This window comes from Peromyscus maniculatus, chromosome 5 (assembly GCF_049852395.1).
Source record: "Peromyscus maniculatus bairdii isolate BWxNUB_F1_BW_parent chromosome 5, HU_Pman_BW_mat_3.1, whole genome shotgun sequence".
NCBI classification, from domain to species: Eukaryota; Metazoa; Chordata; class Mammalia; order Rodentia; family Cricetidae; genus Peromyscus; species Peromyscus maniculatus.
In genome coordinates, this window is record NC_134856.1 from 10,398,945 (window position 1) to 10,422,392 (window position 23,448).

The 23,448-nt window shown below is 51.6% G+C and overlaps 1 protein-coding gene and 1 pseudogene across 1 annotated transcript; both read right to left on the reverse strand.

Annotated features, from left to right (window-relative positions):
* Window positions 1-718: 718 nt before the first annotated feature.
* Cx3cl1 (C-X3-C motif chemokine ligand 1) lies at window positions 719-11,740 on the reverse strand. Its single transcript, XM_006985229.4, has 3 exons — window positions 11,464-11,740; window positions 5,286-5,394; window positions 719-3,588 (listed from the first exon to the last, which is right to left on the reverse strand). Exons 1-3 carry the CDS (start codon window positions 11,531-11,533, stop codon window positions 2,589-2,591), a joined length of 1,179 nt encoding a protein of 392 aa, XP_006985291.1. The 5' UTR covers window positions 11,534-11,740; the 3' UTR covers window positions 719-2,588.
* Window positions 11,741-22,580: 10,840 nt separating this feature from the next.
* On the reverse strand, window positions 22,581-23,448 carry LOC102922791 (guanine nucleotide-binding protein G(I)/G(S)/G(T) subunit beta-1 pseudogene; annotated as a pseudogene).

Sequence of the window (23,448 nt, forward strand, 5' to 3'; positions counted from 1 at the left end):
CACACCTGCTTAGCATTCTTGAGGCCCTGGGTCTTGGTACTACTTCAAAAATAAAGATAAGTAAATAAATATATAAAATGAAGAGAGGAAGGACCCTGCTTTAAAAAGATATCTATCTTAGAAGTCACGAAAGACACCAATAGGCTGAACTTGACCCGTGGCACCTTTGGGCTGTTCTCAACCTGTACAACAGCTCAGACTTTGGTCATATCTATGAACTTCCTGGTTTCTTGAGAAGAGTCTCTCTCTCTCTCTCTCTCTCTCTCTCTCTCTCTCTCTCTCACACACACACACACACACACACACACACACACACACACACACACACACCAAGAATGAGTAGAGACACTATAGAGGAAAATGTGGACACCAGACAAGTGGCCTCATTATCAGGGGTACCTAGGTGGTGGTTCGTGGGACACTGAGTAGGACCCACAGGAATCCTGAGTCTTGCCAGACCAAGAGACCAGTCACACCTACATGCATAGAGGCCCAGAGAGGTGAAGGCATTGGCTCACCATTACACAGCATGGCAGCACCAAGCTAGTCCAGGGCCTAGTTCTCCTTATTCCCATCTGCAGCACCTTCTATAAAAATCCCTGCCCCTGGTGTGAATGAGCTAGAGACAGGGTCTCAGAACTTGCCCCCTCTCCTGCCCCTCCCCCTCCCACTGCCCCCATTCCTACCCCTCCCCAGGCCTGCCCCACAGAAAGCACCCTTATTTGATTCACAAGACTTTAAAATTTTATTAGTAAAATACAAAATGGCACAGACATTGGTAATGATGCTCGAAAAAGCCAAAGGATTAACCAACTCCTTCCAAAGTCCTCCCCAGATCGTCTTGGCTCTTATCCTGCTAGGGAGAACCCACAAAGTCCGACAAGGGGACCGCATGTCCCAGCAGCTTTCTCAATAGGGAAGGGGGCGTCCCAATCCTGGAAGGCTCCCCACTGAAGGAGCCAGGACAAAGTGCACTCAGGCTGCTGCTCCTCCAGCCCACAGTTAATACCCTGGAGCCAGACTAGAGTCTGCCACAAGCTTCCCAGGACGGAGGGTCACCAAGGGGCTGGCTTCTTTACTCTGGGACAGAGCCAACTCTTCTGAGCTTCCTGTCAGGGAAGGAGTCACTGGGTGAAGCCCACCCATGGGAGGCTGGGAAGGTAAAGGGTTGGGGCTATTAGGAGCAGGGTTGGGTGAGCTGCCACCAGGGGCCCTGAGGGGCGAGGTCTGCAAGTCCAGCTCCAGCTGGGGGCGCTGCCCAACTCTTCTCTGCCGGGCATGCTGGAGGCTTCATCAGTCACTCTGTGCCCAGGACAGAGTCTCTTCCAGGGATTTTCACAGGGCTCTTGGAGAATGTTATGGGAGTCCCGGCCCTGCCTGTGGTGGCGCAAAGGTTGGCATGAACAGTGCTTTCAGAGTTGAGAGGGGACCCAGCCTCCTAACCACCTGGGCTGTGCACGCCCATGTGCAGGTCCCTAAACTTCAATCAGGTGTGTGGCTGCTCCAGGTGCTTACCCGGGACTCCCCGCTTCCCAGGCGCGCTCGTCATCCTCTTCCTTCTGTGGCTTGTGCTTCAGGCTGGGCAGACCTGTGGCTGTAATCTTGGTGAGTGGGCTAGGGGTGCCTAGTGAGGACACAGAGGGGCCTTCTGAGTTTAGCCTCTGTTTCTGCAAGTCCCTACCCAACTCAGCCCCCATGTGGGAGCCCACAGGGCAGGACGTGAATCTCAAGTGGCCAGCCCTCGGAGTCACAGGGTGCAAAGGTGTCTGTCAGTCCAGTGGGATGGCAGTGACTATCAGTGTTGCTAGGGCCGGGGTTGCATCCAGGGATGGGGACAAGGATCTCAGAGAAAGTGACGATATCAGGGCCGGGGGATATTGCCATCTCTGGGCCACGCTTCTTTTGCCGATGGGGCACCTCGTTGTGCAGGGAGCTGCGTGGGGACTAGACCCTGCCTTCAGGTGCAGCATGCCCTCACAGCACAATCTGGAGGGATGCATCAAAGCCCCACACAAGCTCATCTCCCTTCCCAGAGAGCTCCAGGAAACACAGCGTTAACCTCATGCAGGAAAGGACACAACACGGTGTGGATGGTGGTGGTGGTGGTGGTGTGCTCTGTACAGGGGACAGGGAGAGATAGCACCGTGGCTGGCCAGAGAGGGGGCGGGGCTGGCAACCGCAGCAAACCCAGGAGCCGTGAGGAGGTCAGGGGGACAGGCAGATGGGCCTGACCTGCTGCTTGTGAGATGGACGGACCACGGTGCTCACAGGAAACAGGTGTCATGGGGGCTGGGAATTCAATAAATAATTGTTCACTAGGGGTTGGGATGTCAAGGGCCCCTCCAACCAGCCGGCAGCAGAGGAGTCTCTCAAATATAGGTAGGCTGGAAGGCCACCTGCTGTGTCTGATGAGTGGGGGACGGTAAAAGGTAGCCTCCAGGGCCACATCTGGGGGCTCGGAGCACGTGGCTCCTGGAGGACCCAGCCTCCCCATTCCCATTGCCCCAGCTTGGGTGAAGGTGGGTATGAGGATGGGGGTCCCCAGACAGCTGTCTGAATCAAACTAGGGACACAGGCAGGCAGGCAGCTCACACCGGCACCAGGACGTATGAGTTACTGCCACAGCTCCGGGGGACGTATCGGAGGCTTTCCACCATCTCCCCTGCCATTTTGCGGGGACAGCCCTGGAGGCTCTGGTAGGCAAACATGGCCACCCCCAGACAAAAGAGTAGACCCAGGAAGGCCAGCAGCCCCACTGCCTGCCTACGGGTGGCTGCCTCGGTGTCAGGGACAGGAGTGATAAATACGCTCCGTTTCTGGGGAGCCGAACTGGCAGGGATGGGCTCCTTTGACTTGGGAAGCCAGCTACCCGAAGGTGTCAGCTCCTGGCTGGGGGTCCCTTCAGAGGAGGCGGGGGCCTCTGAGGGGTGGACTGTGTTGCCAGGCCTCCTGTCCTGGAAATCATCAGTATGAGCTTGGCTTGTCTCCTCAGGCCCTAAGGACTCCTCAGGCCCTAGACTGGGGCTCTGTCCCTGGACCCACGTGGGCTGGACTTCAGACCCAACATTCTCCTCCGGGGTTGCATGGAAAGTGGTGGGCGCCTGGGTGGATGGAACTGTAGTGGATGGGGCCTCAGTAGATTTCTCCTCAACCTGGAGTCTAGATTCAGGTCGGTAGATAGCAGAACTCTGCGAAATGGTGGTAGGGATGGTAGCCTTCTCAAAAATCCCAGTGCTTTGAGGCTTGGTCACAACAAGCCCTGCATCCCGAGCCTTGGAAGTTAAGGATGATGGTCCAGTCACTGCTGCTGGCGGCGGCTCGGAAGTCCCCATTGGACTCTGGGCCTCCTGGGAAATAGCAGTCGGCTCCAAAGGAAGGCCTTTCACTGTGGCTTTGGGCTCTGCCGGTAAAGACGGGGACGGTCCCCTGGTGGGCAGAGTGACCCCAGATGTCATATTAACCAACTTCTCAAACTTGCCAACGTTTTGAGTCGGGGTAGTGGCCTGGCGGTCCAGGTACGTCATGGCTTCTTGGACCCATTGCTCCTTTGTGTCAGCACAGAAGTTTCTGTGCTGTTTCGTCTCCAAGCTACAAGGAAGACAGGGGGGGCTGGTGACACCCAGATTCTAGACGGCCAGGCTGGGGTGGTGTGGGGCACTGCCCACATACCCTGCAGGGAAGCTGTCCCGACTGACTAGCATGAGGTGTCGGACCCCTCCATCCCCTCTGTCTCCCAGCCCTGGGCTGAGACATGAATGCCTGTGGTCTGGAGGGGAACCCACCGCCTCAGAACGGGTATTCTCAGCCTGAGGGACTTCCCCTTTCAAAACCAGGAAAGCCCCCAGGCAAATGGGAACCCTACTTCTGTGTTATCGTGAAGCAAAATAAAGGGTAAGCCACTACCTAGAGAAAGCATCTGAGTCAGAGCAGGCATCGTAAAATTCAGGAATAATTACAGGGTCAATAGCCACATCATTACCATCAAGGCAAGCAGTTCTGGACTCTGATAACCTGGCTGCCATAGGTGTTCTTGGACACCAGTATGTGACAAGGGCGGGTTTCCTGGCTCTGAAAAGATCCTGTGCATAAGTTCTCTGTCTCGTGGTGATGGCTGCTCTCTGAACCCCAACTTCCTCCTCAGGGTTTTGTCCTCAGGCTGAAGCTGCTTCTCAGAGCCAAAGCCCAACAGTATCCTCACTAGGATCTCGAATGTGGTCTACATCTAGAGCCTCCCGTGAAGCTGTGCGTGGCTGCTTTGTCCCAACAGCAGCTCAGAGCTGACTGTCATTCCACGCTACAGCCTCTGCAGGTCATGCCGGGTCTGCACCGCAGTCAGCCAGCACGCTAACCCCATTTAACCAGTGGGAAGATGAGGCTGATAGAGATAAAGAAGTGTGCCCAGCTGGGGTATGCTGGAAGCCATGGCACTCCCAAGGGTGCCATGGTCCCCTCTTCCTCTCTCCTTAGAAGACGGAGGCAGGTATTTGGGGGGGAGGGGTCTCTGGAAGAGGCAATCTGTGGTGGGAAGCAGAGAGGGCAGGCAGGAATGCATTTGGAACCTCACTCCTTGAGGGAGCTGTCTAGGGGACAGGAAGCGCTGGACTTCCGCTAGCAGAGCCTGAGTTCAAAAGGACTCTGGTCATTTCCTGCATGGCTAAGGTTGCTCAGGGGGCCACCGTTGGTCCTGGGGAAGATTCAGACTGAGCAAATGGGCAATACTCACCATGTGCTCCAGACAGAACGAGGGACCAACCTGACCAGGTAGAAAATGACTGACTGGCCTGTTTCCTGCCCAGAGGGGAATGCTGGGAACTCTCCCGTCGCTTGGTGGCAGCCACTCTCATGCCTTCCAAGGGCTTAGCCAACCACTTCAGTTCCTCCATCTCCTCTCACCCTCTTGCTACCCATCTCCCAGATAGGGCAACTGAGGTGTAAAGGTAGGAAGTGACCAAGGCCCCTGGCTGACCTACTGGAGTCTGGATCCTGCTCTGGTAGGCCACTCGTTCAACCTCCTCCATGGGATCTAATGGGCTGAGGGCTGTGTAAACAGGACTCTGGCCTGAGAGGGAGCCCCGTCCCGGGTGCTGCCCTGGATCACAGTGGGCCACCCAGGAAGCCATTCCTCACCTCTGTTGTTGGGCACTGATCATAAGGTCAGTGAGGTAACTTGTGGGCCGGGAACAAGGGGGCACTTGCCAAGGCCTTTGGCAGGAAGCCCAGGATGAGGCAGTTAGGAGAGGGTTACAGATGTTACAGGACCTTCTGGGGCCCCGAGAGATACCTACATGATGGTGCTCCCACAGGATTCCTGATAGCGGAGGAGCAAATTCTTCGGGATTCGTGAGGTCATCTTCTGGCATATGTTCTTGCATTTCCCCACGCCGAGTTGTTGACCTGAGTCCACAGAGGCCCCCAGTCAGTAGGACCCCTGGGCATATCTGGTGTCCCCTCCCCATTCCAGCCTCTCCTGGCTATACTCCCAAGCCAGAGCCCTTGACCCACAGCTGACTCACCCTTGATAACCTGCCAGACAGCAAGAGTCTCTGCCTCTGGATTTGTTTTGGACTGATAAAAATAAACCTTTATTTATAAAGCTCCTTTTGTCTGGCACCTAGGAAGCATTTAATTTTGTTGTGGTCATTTTTCAAGTCATGGTCTGTCTATGTAGCCCTGGCTGTCCTGGACAGGACACTTCCAGCAGAGTGCCCTGTCATCTACTCATTAAGTAGACCAGGCTGGCCTCGAACTCACCAAGATCCACTTGCCTCGCCTCCCGAGTGCTGGGATTAAAGGTATGTGGCATGGTGCCCAGCCGGGAAGGGTTTAATTTTTAAAATGAAGTCATAGCAGAGGAGAGGAATCTAAGGGAGACACAGATCTGCCTATGGTCACCTGGCCTGCATGGTAAGGGAGTGACCTTGCCCAGTCCCATTCCCTGGCCCGTAGCCTTACCTGCCCTGTCCATCCCTGTCTTTGGCCCTATAAGTCATGTGCTTAGCCATCACCCTACACCTGCACCCTCCTCCTCCTCACACATGGATCAGGTAAGCTTGCCTGTCTGGAAATGGGGGGGTCACCTACTGAGCAGGTGCCCCTGAGTCCTGCAGAATGAGGTTGAGACAGGAAAGGCAGGGGGTGGGGCAGGATAGGGGCCCAGGGCATGCAGATAGCTATGCAGCAAAAGCCCCCAGACAGGGGTTTCTGAAGGGGTAAACCCCGTTATCTGACATAAACATTTGACATTTTTTGCATTCTCTTTTTGTCAATCCCCTTCTAAATCAGTGGTTCTCAACCTTCCTAATACAGTCAGTTCCTCATGCTGTGCTGACCCCCGCCCATAAAATCATTTTCGTTGCTACTTCATATCTGTAATTTTGCTACTGTTATGAATTGTAATGCAAATATCTGATATGCAGATGGTCTTAGGTGACCCCTGTGAAAGGGTCATTTGAGAACCACTGTTGTGAGTTTCCAGCAGAGTATCCTGTCATCTGAACCGTGTATACTTATGGAAAATGGGGAGAAAAAAAATGAAGAAGAGCGTGGATTCTAGATCTGGGTAAAGGCCATCAAGCATCTAGAACCCAAGACTCCCCAAGAAGTAGTGTGGCATGACCAAGCTGATCCGGTTCAGTCTTTAGGACCTGGGAGCCCAGTTGTTCCCCAGCTCCCACTAAAGCACACTGCTTGTGCACTAGTACTTACACACAAATGATGTGAAAACACTCTCCATCTTGCCAAGAATGGCCACGGGAGGCTGGAGGTGGAGCTCAGGGACACCGTGCTTGCCTAGTAGGCATGAGGCTGGTTGTCCTCAGCACAGTCCCTAAAAAAGAACTAGCCAAAGGCAAGCACACATCCGGACTTCCTAACCAACCCATCTGTCCACCTTGTGGGAAAGGAAGCTTGGGCTGTGGGTCTAAGCCAGGTCATCAAAGGTCAGCATTAGTAGCTACTAAATTCACTGGCTAAGTTACAATGCTTTCCCCACTTCCCCAAGAACCAGGATATGAAAGTCACAGTTCAGGGCTGGGGAGATGGTCAGCAGGTAAATGTTTGCCACAAGAGCTTGAGGACCTGGGTTGGATGCCCCAGAAACGGTGTAGAAGGCCAGGCATGGTGAGGAGGCAAAGACGAGCATCGCTGGAGCTCACCGGCCAGCCGGGAGAGAACCAGTGAGCTCCAGACCCCAGGGAAGAGACTGTCTCAAAAACCAGGTGGATAGTGGAGAGAGTTCCTGAGGAACAGTGCTGGGTTGATGTCTGGCCTACACACAGAGACACAGACACAACCCCCACCCAAATTATAGTACAGACTTGCCACCCTCCTCCATCCCCAGTGGACCTAAGAATAACTCAGCTGCACCCCCTCCCCCAAGTCCCTGTGGCAGCAGCTTGGTGGCCACTCCTGCCTGGGTCTCGCAGATACCTTCCTGAGAAAGCCCGGAGGTGACCTGAGTAAGAGGAAGAAAAGGAGAGCGTGTGGCAGGCAGGAGTAGGTCAGAGAGGACCCCACTGCCTGCATCTGCAAAGCTGTGCGGAGCCACAGAGCCGGCCTCGGCTGTGAGCCCTTCTGGGGGGAGCGGCACTTGGTTCTACCAGGACAGCCGCGTCACTGACAGGGGGAGGCCTTTCCCTTCTCCAGAACAAAGTCCTCATTTCTAGAAAAGGAGACAGTACTTCTGTGCAGCTAGCCATCTACTACTGTCCGCCCAATGAGTCGGGGGGATCAGACTGCATTGTGTCTGTCTCGCTGGCACCATGCATCTCTGCGCTGACCACGACCTGGGTATTCAGTAAATATTCATAAAATAAGGTAATATTTCAATCTGCTTGTCTCTCCTTTAGATCCACCCACTCACCAGCCCACCCATCCCTCTATGCACCCATTTACTTATCCATCCGTCATCCACCCATCTTTCTACCTCCTACTTCCTCCGTCCTCCTAGCTACCTTCTACTCATCCCCATCCATCCATCTGCCCTCCTGCTCATCTGTCACTCTTTCAAAGTCCCGCCCTCCCCATCAATGTCTTTTCACCCACTGCCTGTCACCAATCCACTCACCAGTCATCCATCCATCCATCCATCCATCCATTTTCTGAATCAGCCAGCACCCAGTTGAATTATTTCTGAGTCTATACACAGCTCGGAGCTCTCTTGTCTTTAACCCTGAGAGCTTCTTCCTGCAGATGCTGAAGTTCTTCGCAGTGATCACTGTTTACTGAGGTAACCAACAAATGCTGGCTCCTCCCTCTTGCCGTCCCTGAGCTATGAGGAACCGGGGGTGAGGGGTGTAAATGGGGCCTGTCTCTTTCTTCAGAGGGGCCCCAGATCTACAGGGAGGTAAGATGATGAGGACGAGAACCTCTCTGCTAGCACCTACTGTGCATCAGATCCTATGTTATCTGCTCCTCTCTGCTCCCCAAGCCCTGCCAAGGGCTCATAGCTATTCTCTTCTTACAGATGCAGAAGCTGAAGATCAGACAGGTTCAGTCACTTGCCCAGAACACAGTCTACTTTGTGGCAGAGCCGGTTTAATCCTGGTAAAGGATTCAATGTTCTGGCCATAAACAAGCATATTAGGATTTACAGGAATGTGAGATAACTTTCAAATATGAGTAATCAGGGGAGGCTTCCTGGAAGAAGTATGCCTTAGGTTGTCTCTAAGGAATCATAAGACACACTGGGTCCTAGGTGTGTGAGTAGAGGCTTGAGCCTTTACTCAGACACAACCCCCACCCAAATTATAGTACAGACTTGCCACCCTCCTCCATCCCCAGTGGACCTAAGAATAACTCAGCTGTACCCCCTCCCCTAAGTCCCTGTGGCAGCAGCTTGGTGGCCACTCCTGCCTGGGTCTCACAGATACCTTCCAGAGAAAGCCCTGAGGTGATCTGAGTAAGAGGAAGAAAAGGAGACTGTGTGGCAGGCAGGAGTAGGTCAGAGAGGACACCACTGCCTGCATCTGCAAGAGCCACAGAGCCAGCCTCGGCTGTGAGCTCTTCTGAGGGGAGCGGCACTTGTGGCTTTCTCAGGAAGGTATCTGTGAGACCCAGGCAGGAGTGGCCACCAAGCTGCTGTCACAAGGACTTGGGGGAGGGGATGCAGCTGAGTTATCTGGGCCCTTCCTTAATTTTCTCACCTTTAAAACGGACATGACAGTATGGAGTGACTAGAGACGAGATGTTTTTTAATGGCTGGAGCACTCTGCTCTTGGGGAAGCTTTTCTCAATGACCATACTGTTCACATTTCAGACCTGCTCATTCCTTGTTGTGGAGGCTGATGCATGGACTCTATGCCAGGAGCCAAAAATATTGGGACATCTGTGATAATAAAAAATGTCTCTGGAAATTGCCAAATATCACCTGCGAGGACCATCACCCTAGAGAGAGCTCAGCCATTCCCTAACCTTCTTCCCATAGATGATGTCAACATGGTAGGCAAAGGAGCAGCACATTTCCTACCCCAGCCCTCTCCCAGGAGACTGAGACAGGAAGAGCATGAGTTTGAGGCCAGCCTGGGCTACACGGAAAGACCCTGTCTCAGAAGCAAAACGAAAACCAAGCAAAAAACACACAAGTGCCCCCCCCCCCAACAACAATGCTTTTTCCTTCTAATAGACTAAATGGCTGACAGGCTTATTTTTGTGTATACTGCAGTCAAATTTCAGCTGGCTTCCTTAGCCCCTTTATTCATGGCTATGGTCCCAGCACCCAGAGATGTGCTTGTCACCCAGCAGGTGTCCTGCTCATGTTTGCCAAATGAATGGACAAGATGCACGCAGAAGTGCCTAACCGCATATAAAACCTTGACCAACGGAGATGTGGGGGAGCTCTTAATTAAATCCACAGGGCCCTGGATCTGACACTGGAGCTGTATGCCCCTGCCCCCTCCACCCCCACTGAGGGTGGGGGAAGCAGGCTGTAACAGCTGAAAGCAGATTTTTTTTCCTTTTCTCTTTCTTGCTGAGACTTGAGTGGGAGTGAATGCGTCAGTGCTGGGAGCAGTCTTCCCTGCTCTAACCTGCATTTGCAGGCCTGTTACATAAAGCGCTGAGCGATCGATCGCCTGACATAGCCCTGCAGACCCACATTTGGGGACTGACGCAGAAACCCTGCATCAGCCATGCACCTGCCTGCAGCAGCCCTAACGCCTGAGATCCCCCTGCTGGGGAGCTCCAGGGTGGACCTAGCTGAATACCTCATTTAAGGGGAGAAGAAACCGAGGCTCACAAGGGTTGCATCATGCCCACCATCTCCTAGCAAAGCCAGCGAGCACGATTAGGGTCCTCAGACCTCAAACATTCCAGGGTCTTTTTTCCAGCCATGCCTAGGATTTTCCTACAAGCTTAATAAAAGTGAGATCCCACTACCACCATACACACCCTCCAAAATGCCTCCCTAGACACTGGAGCCTTCTCACCAGTGAGGCAATGGCTACATTGCCAGGCACAGTGGTTGAAGCCAGAGAAGTCAAGACCCAGCTCAGGGACACACAGCAAGGTGATGGCAGAGCATCCTCCATCTGACTCCCACTTCCCCGTGCTCACTGTCTCCAAATATCCCAGGCCTGCAGCCAGAGCTCAGACAGCAGAAAGCCGGGCACAATTTTATTCCACCACCCCCACCCCACACCCACTCATCACCAGCTCCCTGTGGCACTGGTGATTTAGTTCCATGGAGATTTCCTGGAAGCTGGGGGTTGGTTCTTATTCTTCCAGTTTCACTGTGTGCCCTAAGGCAAAGTGCAACCTTCTCTGAGCATCATCCTGCCAAAAGGCCTGGACCCTCCCTGAGGATGGGGCTAACTCTAGAGGCACGGTGGTCGACAGAGGATGCGCAAGCCAGTTGCTCTCTCCTCCATTAAGACCCTGGGCATCACCCTCTCCTGCCCTGCGTGCTGGCTCTCTAACCATCTCTGGGTCTCCATCTTCCCTATGTCCCTAGGAATGTCTACACCTTGTGCTATCAGGTAGTGGAGTCCAGAAAACAAGCCCGTGGAGATAAAATATTTCCTAAGCTGGGTTTGGAGGAGGTGGCCAGGATGATGCCCCCATCCAGACAGACAGAGGGACAAGCTGCATGCCAGTATAGAGGCAAGCCCCATCCGTAAGCTGCAGTGACCTTGACCTTAACTACTCCTGGGGGCCCTGAAAAACAGAGCAAAAGAAAGTCCTGACGCTTCTCTGGCCTCGGGCCGGGGCTTATACAGGTTATAGTTAATCTCACTAGGAAGAACTAACAGAGTCCCCCAGCCAGGAGCCTGCTCAGGTTCTCCCAGCCCTCACTCCTCACCACACACCTTGTGCCTCCCACAGACCCTCCAAGCTGTCGCCCCCATTCTTGCCCCAGTAGCCACTGGGATGGCCGGGGCCAGCGGGGACCGAGTTCCCCAGGGAAATGCAGTCTGCACCCCAACACACTCCTCCCTTCTTTCCCAGGCAGGGTCGAGACCCACTCACCTGCCAGCAGGGAGCATAGATGGCAGAACGCGGCGAGGTGCAGCAGCCGTGCGAGCAGAGAGGGAGCCATGGCTGGAGTGCAGGAATCCGGTAGGTTAGGAGGCTCCGCCGCGTTGCAGCTCCGAGTAGTCCTCTGCCGCCAGCCTCGGTTGCTTTTTATAATGGACTGGCAGCCTCCGCCCCCGGCGGCCCGCAGTGGGAGGCGGTGGGAGGGGAGAGGAAAGAGCCTGTGGCTGCCGCTGGATTCCTCCCAGGTTGCCAGGGAACCATTCGCGCTGAGCTCTGCTCCGGGAGTGGCTCGGTGAGAACCGGGGGGGGGGGGGGGGGGGGGGGGGGCGTTGGGCTACCTTCCCTGGAGAGCCTAGGTCTGATCTAAGTGGACACTGAGCCAGGGACATTCAGAGCACTGGGCCCCGCCATACCGGATCTGCCAAGCCCTTTCTTATCTGGGGGCAGTCGGGGTCCCATGTGATGCAGAACCCCCAGCCGTCACCCCTTAGAAGCTCCGAGTACCTACGTTTCCGCCAATGCATCTGCAGGGCTCAGCACAGAGCCCAGCAAACAGTTTGCTGAAAGAATAATCCAGTCCTGCCTCCTAGGGGCAGATGGGGAAACTGAGGCCCAGAGAGGGGACGGAGCATTTCAAATCATACAGAGCTTCACTGTGTAGAATAAACTTATCAGGAACACAGAGAAGAAGACAACAGAGTGGGGATTGCCTAGGACATGGAGAGGACCCTTAGCTTCAGACCTGCTTAGTTAGCTGTTGTTTGCCGGCTCTAGCCTTTGCCCTACCCTCTGCCAGCTCTGCCGTCTGCCAGCAACCAGACCAGCACGACCACGTTATTGTCAGGGTCATAGTCCTCTTGGCTCTCCCTGGACCCTAGCGCAGAGCCTTGGAGAGGTCCTGCCTCCCAGCAGGGCAGCTCTGCCCTCTGTACACGGAGAGTCTGGCTAATAGAGCTCTGATCTTTTAGAAGCTTCCTCGCTGAGACCAGGCAAGACCCAGCAGCAAGGTCTTGCTTGGGGTACTGCACATAACTTGCTTTCCCAGCAGGCTTCCCTGAAGACAGGGGGTACAATCCTGGGAGTCTAGAACAGTCAGCTAAAAAGTAGAGCCTCTCCAGTCACGGGCCGGCAGTGAATTGCGCTACTCTTTTTGGGCTGCTAGCCAGGGGGAAAAACCAGTTTGTCTAGAAAAGAGTCCCAGGCTATGAAGCCAGCTGGATCATAGCCAGCCTGGTCCAGACTTGGCCAGGCAGAGAAGTTGCAGCTGCTACACCAGAGGACCTCTTGTTCTCTCCTGCTACCCACTAAAACAGGGCTGGCACCTGGGGGGGGGGGGTGGGGCAGCTGGATACCTATAGAGTTAGGGACGGCTCCCCTGGCAGGGGTCAAAGTCCAGTTGGGGCCCAGATGACCTTCCCTTTCTTGGCTAGATAAGAAGCTAGGAAGCCTCATTTTACAGCTGGAGAGACTTAACAAGGGGTGATAAAAATGGCTGTGCAGGTCAGGCATGGTACCTCATACTTAGAATCCCAGCACTGAAGAGGCTGAGGGAGGATTGCCTGAAGTTCAAGGCTAGCCTGGGCTACATACATAGTTACTCTTTTTTTTTTTTTTTTTGGGTTTTCGAGACAGGGTTTCTCTGTGAAGCTTTGCGCCTTTCCTGGGACTCACTTGGTAGCCCAGGCTGGCCTCGAACTCACAGAGATCCGCCTGGCTCTGCCTCCCGAGTGCTGGGATTAAAGGCGTGAGTCACCACCGCCCGGCTTACATAGTTACTCTTGTATGGCTAAACAAATACAAAAAATCCAGAGACCTAGGCTTCTTTGTGCTGCGCTGTGTAAGAGCAGAAGATGGGATAAGAAGAGGTGGGAGGAGGAGAGAGCAGAGGGAAAGAGAAACGGAGAAGAAAAGGGAGGGGGGGGAAACCAGGGAGCATTATGGGAAAACAGCACTTGCATTTGTAAGGGAGAAGGACGTAGGAATGGAAACCTGGGATCCTGGGCTTGAGGGTGTGCTCCAGAGGACAATCTGGAGGGACGGGGGAGGACTGGCAGGAGGGATGGGGAGGACTTGCAGGACGCAAGCCTGACTCTGGAGTTGTGGCACAGTGTTTGGATTCTGTAACACTGGGAGGGAGTTGCTAACTTACTGGGAGCCAAGCACTCTCTAATAAGGTTTCCCACCGTGCTGGAGGTGTAGCTCAGCTGCACAGTGCTCACCTAGCATGCAGAAAGCCTATCCCCAACATCTCAAAACAAAACATAAGTGTTTTCCACGGCTAACTCCTGTAGTCTCGACAACAAACCCAGGGTATAAGGCTGATATCTCTGTCACTGTGGCGGTTCACTTTAGGGACAGGGTAGCTGAAGACAGGAAGTGAAGAAGGATGGATTGACCCAGCTAGCTGTTCCTTGGGTTTGAGTCTCCATCCCTTGGCAAGGAACCATCTGACAAGCAAGGGTCGGAATGCCCACACTGTGGATGAAAAGATAAAAACAGCTTTACTCTAACTTGCTCACTCGGTCCTAGAGACAGCCCGAGCTCCCTACGGGTTCAGCTTCTTGCTTACAGGTGCTTGTCACCACCCATCTCACCCAGGTATCCAGGAGAAACTGCAGAATGCAGTTTGGACACAGTGGTCAGGCTTTCAGCCCACCGGACCCAGTGAAACACAACTCTGCAACCTTAAAGGTCCCACTAGGGCAGGGTGCAGGATCCGCATCTGTACAACGGGATGCTAATGGGTGCCCCAGCAAGTGCCTGGGGAGTGAATAAAACTAATGGCTTTCCCGGTGCCTGGCATGAAAGAGTGGTACACTCTTTACAACGGTGTTTACAACGCCCTTGTATGTGTCTGGGACTGTGGTAAGACAGAGACCCAGGGGCAAGCAAATCAGCCATAATCACTGGCCTCAAAAAGCCCCAGCTCAGTAGCAGGAAGAAGATACAAGGCCTTCCAAGGCCTCTCAGGCTGTGGGCTGAGGCAGGAAGTAAGGAAGCAGTAAACTGGCAGTGTAGCTCAGTGTTAGGGCATTTGTCTGGCACATATGAGTTCCTGGGTTCCATCCCTAGACTGTAAAAATAAATAAATAAGAAAGGAGGGAAAAAGTGGGGCTGGGGCTGGGGTGTGGTTCATTTGGTAGAGTGCTTGCCTAGCTCATGCAAAGCCCTGGGTCCCATCACCAGAACCACAGGAAACCAGGTGTGCTGGCTCACACCCCTAATCCCAGTGCTTGGGAGGTGGAGGCAGGAGGATCTAGATCATCATCAACCACGTAGTCTGTGATATATGAGCCCTTAGGAGAAGGAGGAGGAGGAGGGGGAAGAGGAGGAGGAGGAGGAAGAGAGGAAGGAAAGCAAGAAAGGAAGGAGATGAATTCTTAGCCCAAAGATAAGCAAAGAAGATTTGTTTTTCTCAACCTTTCTTTGAAAAATTTCAAACAAAATAGAAGAAAGGCACAAGGGTTTTCATATTTTAACCTCCACGATTCAACGGTCAACATTGTTCATATTTGTTTCATCATTTTGTTTGTTTTTTTTTTCTTGGCCAAACTATTGCAAAGTAAATTCTGGCTGCTTGACATTTTGCCCCTAATAGACCAGTGTGTACCTCCATTTTCATTCATAAGTATGAGACAATTATAACTGTTCCCCTCACAGAATTAACAGTAACTCTCCTATGCCATCCCATACTGTAGATGTAACCAACCGTCTTATTAAAATAAGAAACACAGAACCAATGTAAAAGAGAAAGCTGAGAGGTCAGAGCGCAGAGCTAAAATCTTACCTCCTGCAGTGCTCCTAGCTTCCCCAAGAGAGAGCTACTTCCTGTGTGTCTGTCTTTAAACAGTCTTTCTGTTCTGCCTTCTCATTGGTTGTAAACACATGACTGCCTCGTCACTGCCTGTAAGTACCACCCTCCAGGTCTTAAAGGCGTATGTCTCCAATGCTGGCTGTATCCCTGAACACACAGAAATCTACCTAGCTCTTTTAACCACCATGCTCTTGCTATGGCTCTAATAGCTCTGACCCCAGGGCAACTTTATTTATTAACATACAATTAAAATCACATTTCAGTACAAATAAAATACCACCATACCATACCCAGTTCACATTCACATTTGTCCAAGAATGTGTTCTTCTCTCTCTTCTGCTGCCTCAGATCCCTGTCTTGTTTTCCTTTTGATCTTCCTTCTTTCTCCATTTCAGGATTTATTTTTGCTTTTGTGTATGTTGGTCTGTGTGTGCCACCTGTGAGCAGGTGCCTGTTGAGGCCAGAACAGAGTATGAGATCCCCTGGAGAGGGGGTTACAGGCAGTGGTGAGCCATGTGACGTGGGTGCTGGGAACTGAACCAGGTCCTCTGCAGGAGCAGCATGTCCTTTAACTGCTGAGCCATCTTCCCAGCCGTTTTTACTTTTCCTTCCCCCTCCCCCTCTCTTTCACAAGGTCTTGATATGTAGCCCAAATAGGCCTTGAACTCAAAATCCACCTGCCTGAGCCTCACTAGTGCTGGAATATCCAGGCTTGAGTCACAGTTGGCAACTCCTGCTTTTATTTCTTGAATTAAGCTACCATTAGGTGTGTGCATGGCATACAGCTATTTTCTGTCAGTCCTTGTGGATCACTTGCATGTTTTTATTTTTATGACATTGACCTTTCAGAGTCAAGACTATGTTTGAACAATGTTCTCATTCTACCTTATCTGGTTCCTTCCTTATGAGTCATCTAATTTTTCTCTTATCCTGTGTGCTTCCTATAAACCAGAACTTTAACCAATATGTTGGATGAGGCCCCAAAACACATTCAAGGAAGACGCTGGGATGAGTAATACTGTGAGGCATGTATGAGCAGAGTGCTCACACTTTTCCTTTTGATGGAATAGATGGATTGCCGGGTGAACGAATTGACTTTATTGTCGAAGTACTATTGTCTTCTGACCCACAAACTTTGGACCATGCCCTAGGCCTACAATATGCATACAGGCAGGCTTGTTTGTTTATTGTTCATTCATCCATCCAACTTTCTCTCGTGTAGTCCAGGCTGGTCTAGAATTTACTATATACTCCAGGCTAGCCTTGAGTTTGAGACCCCCTGCCTGTGCTTCCCAAGTGCGTGGTGACACCAGACTTACAGGCAGGGTTCCAACCACTCTCCAGGCAAGGAAGAGCCTGATCCAGACAGAGGTGCAGGCTCCTTCCTAACCAGGGGGATGTCTATGCCAGTGGTTCTGAGGGAGGGCTCCAGAGAGGCTGCAGCTGGACCACAAGTAAGGACAGGGAAGCTGGGGAGTGAGGCCGGAGGGACTTTGAGCTAAGGAATGACCGGGGAAGCAATTTAAAGTGTGAAGCATGAGCAAGGGGGCTTCCTCTAGTCATGCTGAGGTGACTCTGAGGCCACCAGCAGCGGGAAGGGGGGCAGGGGTTCGCAGCCTTTTCAGGCTCCCTACTTGCCCTCAGCTCTTCTCACTTCACTCTGTCTGGCCGATCAGGAGGGCACAGCCACATCCCCCCCCCCCCCATCTCTTCCTCCAGCTCCAACCCATAGACTTTCATGCTCAGGGAGCTGTTGACAGTCTGTGCCTATGCCTCAACTCATCTCCTATTCTTATTTTCACCTCACTTACTAATTGATTTGTATAAAATGTGCATTTTATTCCATGTCATTATACAGTGGGGTACGTTTTGAGTCGGGGAGCAGATTCTTATGTAGCCCAGACTATCTTTGATCTCCAGAGCTCCTGCCTCTGTCTCATGAGTGTTGAGGTGTGAGGCTTATTCCCTCAGGCCTCAGGTTTTTCTGTGAGAGAGGTGGAACCCAGGACTGTGGACTTGCTAGGCATACACTCTACCAACGGAGCCGAAACCCAGGACCATGCAGTGTTACCCAAACAACAGACAATAGAGAAGGTTGTTGTTACTGTTTCATTCCAGATGTTGGGTGTTGTTGCCCTACTAAGCATGAAGACGGGTTGGTAAAATTGTCATGCCATTTCAGGGATGTGGAAGGGAGGTCTGCCTGGCACATACGTTAGCCATGGACGGTAAGATGGGTAGTGAGGCTGTGGAGTTGGGAAAGGAGACTGACCGCATATGGAGAGATGGCAAGTGTGGGGGATACCGAGGAAAGGGATCCTCTCTCTGAGGGACTTCTTAGAGCCTACGGAATTCTCAGGGAAACCAGTGACTCTGGATCCAAAGAGAAGCTGCCTTTGCTGCTGGAGGGGACGGAGTCCCCTGCCAAAAACAAGGCATCAGAATTCCCTGAGGGTCTCCCAAACCATTATCTGTGGGATCTTAGGCATGGGCATTATTTAAGAGCTTCCCTGGTAAAAAGATCAAATAGCCAGGTTGAAAAACCCTTGAATGGTGTGGCATTAGCCTTCCCTGTGTGTTCTTGCATAGGAAGGGCAGTGTTTTCATTCATATTTTATGCTTCTGTGGTGTTTTGAGGAGAGGAAACCTATCTAAGATCTAGGAAAGTGAAGCTGCATACCCTGTCCATAAGCCCACCGCTTCTCCATCCAGCAAGCAAGAACAGATAAACTCAGGAGTAAATATAAAATCGAATCTGAGGTATCAGATTGGCTGTGCTCTTAGGTAAAACTGCTTTTAATCCTCAGACCATAGTCTTACACTTTTTTTTTCTCTTTGAAATCACATCCCCAGCACCATATAGATGAACTCTTAATGTTTTTTCATCAACAGTTGTATGAAGTACCTTCCCTAATCCTTTACTACCATGGAAGGAGTAGAAACCACACTGAATGCTATCCCTTGGAGCTGTAACAAGCTTTGAGAAGCACGAAGATCATGATGTTCAAGGTCCCGGCTTTAGTGAGTGCAGACACACAGGAGACAGAGTCTCAGCTCATAACAAAACTCAAGACAAGACACTTCGTGCCTACAGAATTCTGAACAAAAGACCACAGGAGGTGGATCTTGGGGTGTGGTGGTTCACACTAATAATCTCAGCCCTTAGGGGGCTGCAGCAGGAGGTTGGGAAGTTCAAGACAAGACTTGGATGCGTTGTAAGACCCTGTTGTCTTATAGAAATAAGAAAAGCATATTTTATGACACTAGGTGCCCATCCAAATCCTGTAATTCGGAAAGTGGGGAGGGGGGGGGGAGGAAGCCCTTCCTTTGCCCAGACGACCACAGGGAACTTCTTAGAATTTTTTTTTTCTTTTTTTTTGGTTTTTCGAGACAGGGTTTCTTTGTGTAGCTTTGCGCCTTTCCTGGAACTCGCTTTGGAGACCAGGCTAGCCTCGAACTCACAGAGATCCGCCTGCCTCTGCCTCCCGAGTACTGGGATTAAAGGCGTGCGCCACCACCTCCCGGCCTACTTCTTAGAATTTTTGTTGGCCATAGCCCATTCCACACCTGATTGCCCCCCAGTAAGTGTGTGGCTAAATACTACAAAGTTGCACCACCAACCTGAGAGGTGGCACTCTTTTTTTTTTTCCATGTCAAACTGCTTTATTGCATCTTAAATAACAGTACAGTTTAATATAGTATCTATCTTGCATCCAACCTCCAGCCTCCTTGCAATATACTGACTTTAAAATTAAATGTAAAAACTGAGGAGGGTGCCATACAGAGTTCTGTGGAAAGAGAAGGGGCGGCACCGTCTCCGCTTTCCCAGGTCCAGGCTTACTGCAGGGTCACAGCTCTGTTTTGTACATGATACCACTTCCAAACAAAAACAAAACAAAAAACAAACGGGATTTCTGCTATAGAAAACGGAGTAAAGTAGCAACTACTGTTGCTACAGGGGTCGGGGGTGGGGTGGGGTGTGGGTGTGGGGTGGGGTGGGAGTGGGGGGTGGGGGAGTGTAGGATACAGGGGGTGGGGAGGGCCCACAGAACACTGTGGTCCAAACCCTGCTGCTGAACGCTGTGGCTCATAATGAAAACCACGAAGGTCTGCATGGCGTAAAAGTGGTCTTCCTCAGACGCAAAAGGCCATCCCATAGAGACAGGCTTCCAGGAAGTGACACAGAGGTGGCTGTCTTTCCCTCTCCCCCTCCCCCCCAATCCAACAGCCATCATTCCCAACAGAACTGTTACATTTCATTCTGTTTTTGTTTTTTGTTTTTTTGTAAGTAAAGAAAACAGTGACTTGCACCATCATTCAAGCTTGCAAAGCCCTTGCTAATTCCAGTATGTGTGCAGAGGAACAACACGGATGGACAGAGCCACCGCTGTCTAAGGACTGAGTCCTATATGCACTTCAGAGCACTTCCACAGCACGCAGTTCTAAGAATAAACCCATTCAATACGGGGTTGCGGCCGGGGGGAGTCAAGTTGTTTAAAAGTTGACTTAGGAAATCTGAGATCATTATTTTCAAAACATTGATTTGTACATTGTTTCACATACAAATAACACACTGACTGGCCATGCACAGGGCAGGCACCTCTCTGAACAAGTCTCTGACAGGAGGGACAGGATGGCTAGTGTCACAGGACTACAAACTTCCCTCCAACTTCCCAGGAAACCCCAGGTAAGAGCAGAAACCAGACAGTGAGGACGGGGTAGGGGGGAAGGGTGCCGGCACAGGTTCGCCCAGCAGAGGGGAAGGATGCCCACCAAGCATTCATGGCCATCGCAACCAACGTGGGCGTGGCTAACTTTGCCTCTGAATCTTTTTCCTTCCGAAGCCGCGTTGTGTGAAACAGCATGAGACAAGACAGAAAACAAAAACCAGGGACAAACCGCATCACTGACAAGCCGGAGTCTGCCGCAAGCTCTAGTTCTCTCGCTCTTTCAGAGGTGAGACGTGGAGGAAAGCGTTTATTAGGCGTACACGTCCACATCTGTAGTCTGTCTCTGGAGGAAGTCAGGGCAGGAACTCAAGCAGGACAGGAATCTGGAGGCAGGAGCTGATGCAGAGGCCATGGAGGGGTGCTGCTTACTGGCTTGCTCCCTATGGTTTTCTCAGCCTGTTTCCCCCACCCCCTTTTATTGGAAATAGATTCTCTTCTCATAATATGTCCAGATATGATTTCCATTCCTTCTACTTCTCCCAGTTCCTCCCCACCTTCCCACCTATCAGGATCACCTCCCTTTCTGTCTCTTATTAGAAAAGAACGCTTCTAAGAGATAATATTCAAATATAACACAGCATAATAAGATAAAAACTATCACATCAAAGTTGGACAGGACGAGCCAACAGAAGGAAAAGAGCCCAAGAAGAGGCATGAGAATCAGAGACTCATTTGCACATGCAGGAGTCCCAAAAAAATGCTAAATTGTAAGCCATAAATAATATAGACAAAGAAGACCTGGTGCAGCCCTGTGCAGCCCTGTGCAGCCCCGTGCAGCCCCGTGCGGCCCTGTGCAGCCTGCAGCCCCGTGCAGCCCCATGCAGACCCGTGCAGACCCGTGCAGCCCCGTGCAGACCCGTGCAGCCCCATGCAGCCCTGTGCAGCCTCGTGCAGCCCCGTGCAGCCCTGTGCAGCCCCGTGCAGCCCCGTGCAGCCCTGTGCAGCCCTGTGCAGCCCGCTTCCGTGAGTTCTCATGAGCTTTATGTTAAATGCTGATGAGGGTCTTGTTTTCCTGGTGTTCTCCATCCCCTCTGGCTCTTACACTCTTTCTGCCTCTTCCTCCTCTGGGTCCTTGAGCTCTGAGGGGAGGGATTTGTTGGAGACATCCCATTTACAGCTGATCATCCCAAGGTCTCTCACTCTTTATGTAATGTCTGCCTGTGGGTCTCTGTATTCCTTCCATCTGCTGCAGGAGGAAGCTTCTCTGATGATGGCTGAACAAGGCACTGATTTCATTCCTACCGCCCGCCCCCCTTTAACCAATAGTATTTGGTTTTACCCTAGGTCCCTGGGCTATCTAGTCTCTGGATCTTGGTAAACCAAGCAGTGTCAGGTATGGGTTCCATCTTGTGGAGTGGACCTTTTGTCAAATAAGTATTGGTTGGTTATCTCCACAAGCTTTGTGCAACCATTGCCCTAGCATCTCTTACGGGCAGGACAGCAATGCAGACCAAAGGGTTTGTGGCTGGCTTGGTGTTCCTGTTTCTCTTTTGGTAGCCTGTAGGGTACTTCCCTGCACCAAAGACACCAACATGTAGGGATGAAGGCTCTACACAGGCACCAGCTTGACTTCTCCATGTTCAGCAAGTTGTGTAGGCGTTGTCTTCAGCAATGGGGCCTTGCCGTCAGTTTGTGGAGAGTAGTCTATTGTCTTGGCAACAACCTGGGTTGTTTGGGGGTTCCCATGAGACCCCCTTGACCAATGACTCAATTAGATGAAGGAAGTTTCATTTGGTGACAAGAGATAGGCAGTTAGGACTCTGTTACTTGGCAATTTCCTTTAGAGCACATTCATGTGTGTATATATTTTGGGAAGTTTCTACTGTATTAGGCTTCCATGCTACCCCTCAAATGCCCCTTAATCTTGGTTGTTTCTCCCTGTATTCCCCCCTCAATTCCCTCTTCCCCCCCCCACTTGATCCTCCCATTCCAACACCCCCCCCCAATCCATCCATAATTATCTAGTCTATTTCCGTTTCCTGATGAGATCTGTTCCCTCTACTCTCACTCTATACCTACCCTCTGTGGTTCTACAGACTGTGAGCTCTGGTTCTCTTAACCACCAAACATAAAGGAATAGATTGAAAGCAGGAAATGTGAATGCTCCCAAACTCCTGCTACAAATGACTTGATATTTAAAAACAATTATGGATAAAGTCTTCAACTAGTTTTTGATGAAGCCACAGAACAGGATCACTGCTCTAAACTGTAAAGGAACTCATCAAGAGGCATGTCTGTTCACAGCCACACTCAGGGTTACCTTCTGATAACATGTTTTACTGTAGTATTTCCTTTTAAAATTCATCCAGGTTGACAAGAAAAGAGAGACAATGGCCCAGAAGAAATGCACAGTGTGTTTTAGTTTACAGCACAGAGATCCTTCTTTAATGGGAACTGTGTTCCTGGCTTCAGGAATGAGTGAAGGGAAAAAGATCCTGCCCCTTTGAAGTTCCAAGGAGAGGTATGGGTGTCCGAGTTAGTATGGTTGGATAGGATAATGCTACTGCTTTATAACTCTCAAGGTTGGAATGGCCTTGCAGTCACTGTGGCATCTACCTGTGGCCTTAGTTCCAGATCTTGAGAGAGCCGTCCCAGGACACTGTTGCTACAGCCATGCCATCTTCAGTCACCCCCAAGCTGATGCAGATGTGGTACCCAGCTAAGACACCTGCTCCGCCAGCTTTGAATGCATCCCACATGCTGCAGTTGAAGTCATTGTCGTACCCAGTGAGGAGGGGGCGGTGGCCACTCTTGGAGAAGAATAATACAGATGTGATCCCTCAGATGATGTCATGAGCTCCTGATATGCATGGATGGCAAACAGCACATAGCATCGTCTGAGCCAGGGGCAAAGGCGTTGCCATTGGGAAAGAAACTGAAGGCTTTGATGTGAGCCTCGTGTCCGGTACAGGTCTGCCGGCACACCCCTTCTTGAACATCCCGGAGCTTGGCTGAACCACCACAAGCACCAGAGACAAACAGTCTGGCGTCATGAGGATCTGGCGTCACAGGGTCATAGCATCTCCAGTGCGTCCAGTTAATGTGGCTGTCTGCTGGCCTGTCTTCTTGATGTCCCACAGGGCACATGTGGTGTCTCCAGAGCTGGTGACTATCTGATGGTCGTCCAGGAACCAGCAACAGGACAGATAATCTGTGTATTCTGCCATCTCACAACTCTCACACACTCCCTTAGGAAGTTTTCAGATTGTAAATGGAGCAGACGTTATCCAGGCCACCACAGGCCATCTAATCCCCAGAAAGAATGTCTGCATAAGTCATGACCCAGGAGGAGTGCAGACGGATGGTATGGACCTTGTTTATGGTGTAGCTGTTCCAAATGATGAGTTTCCCATCATGAGAGGAACTGACAAGGAGCTTGGAGTCTGTGTCTCAGTGCATGGCATAAAGCTTGTCTGACTGGCCCCCCAGCAT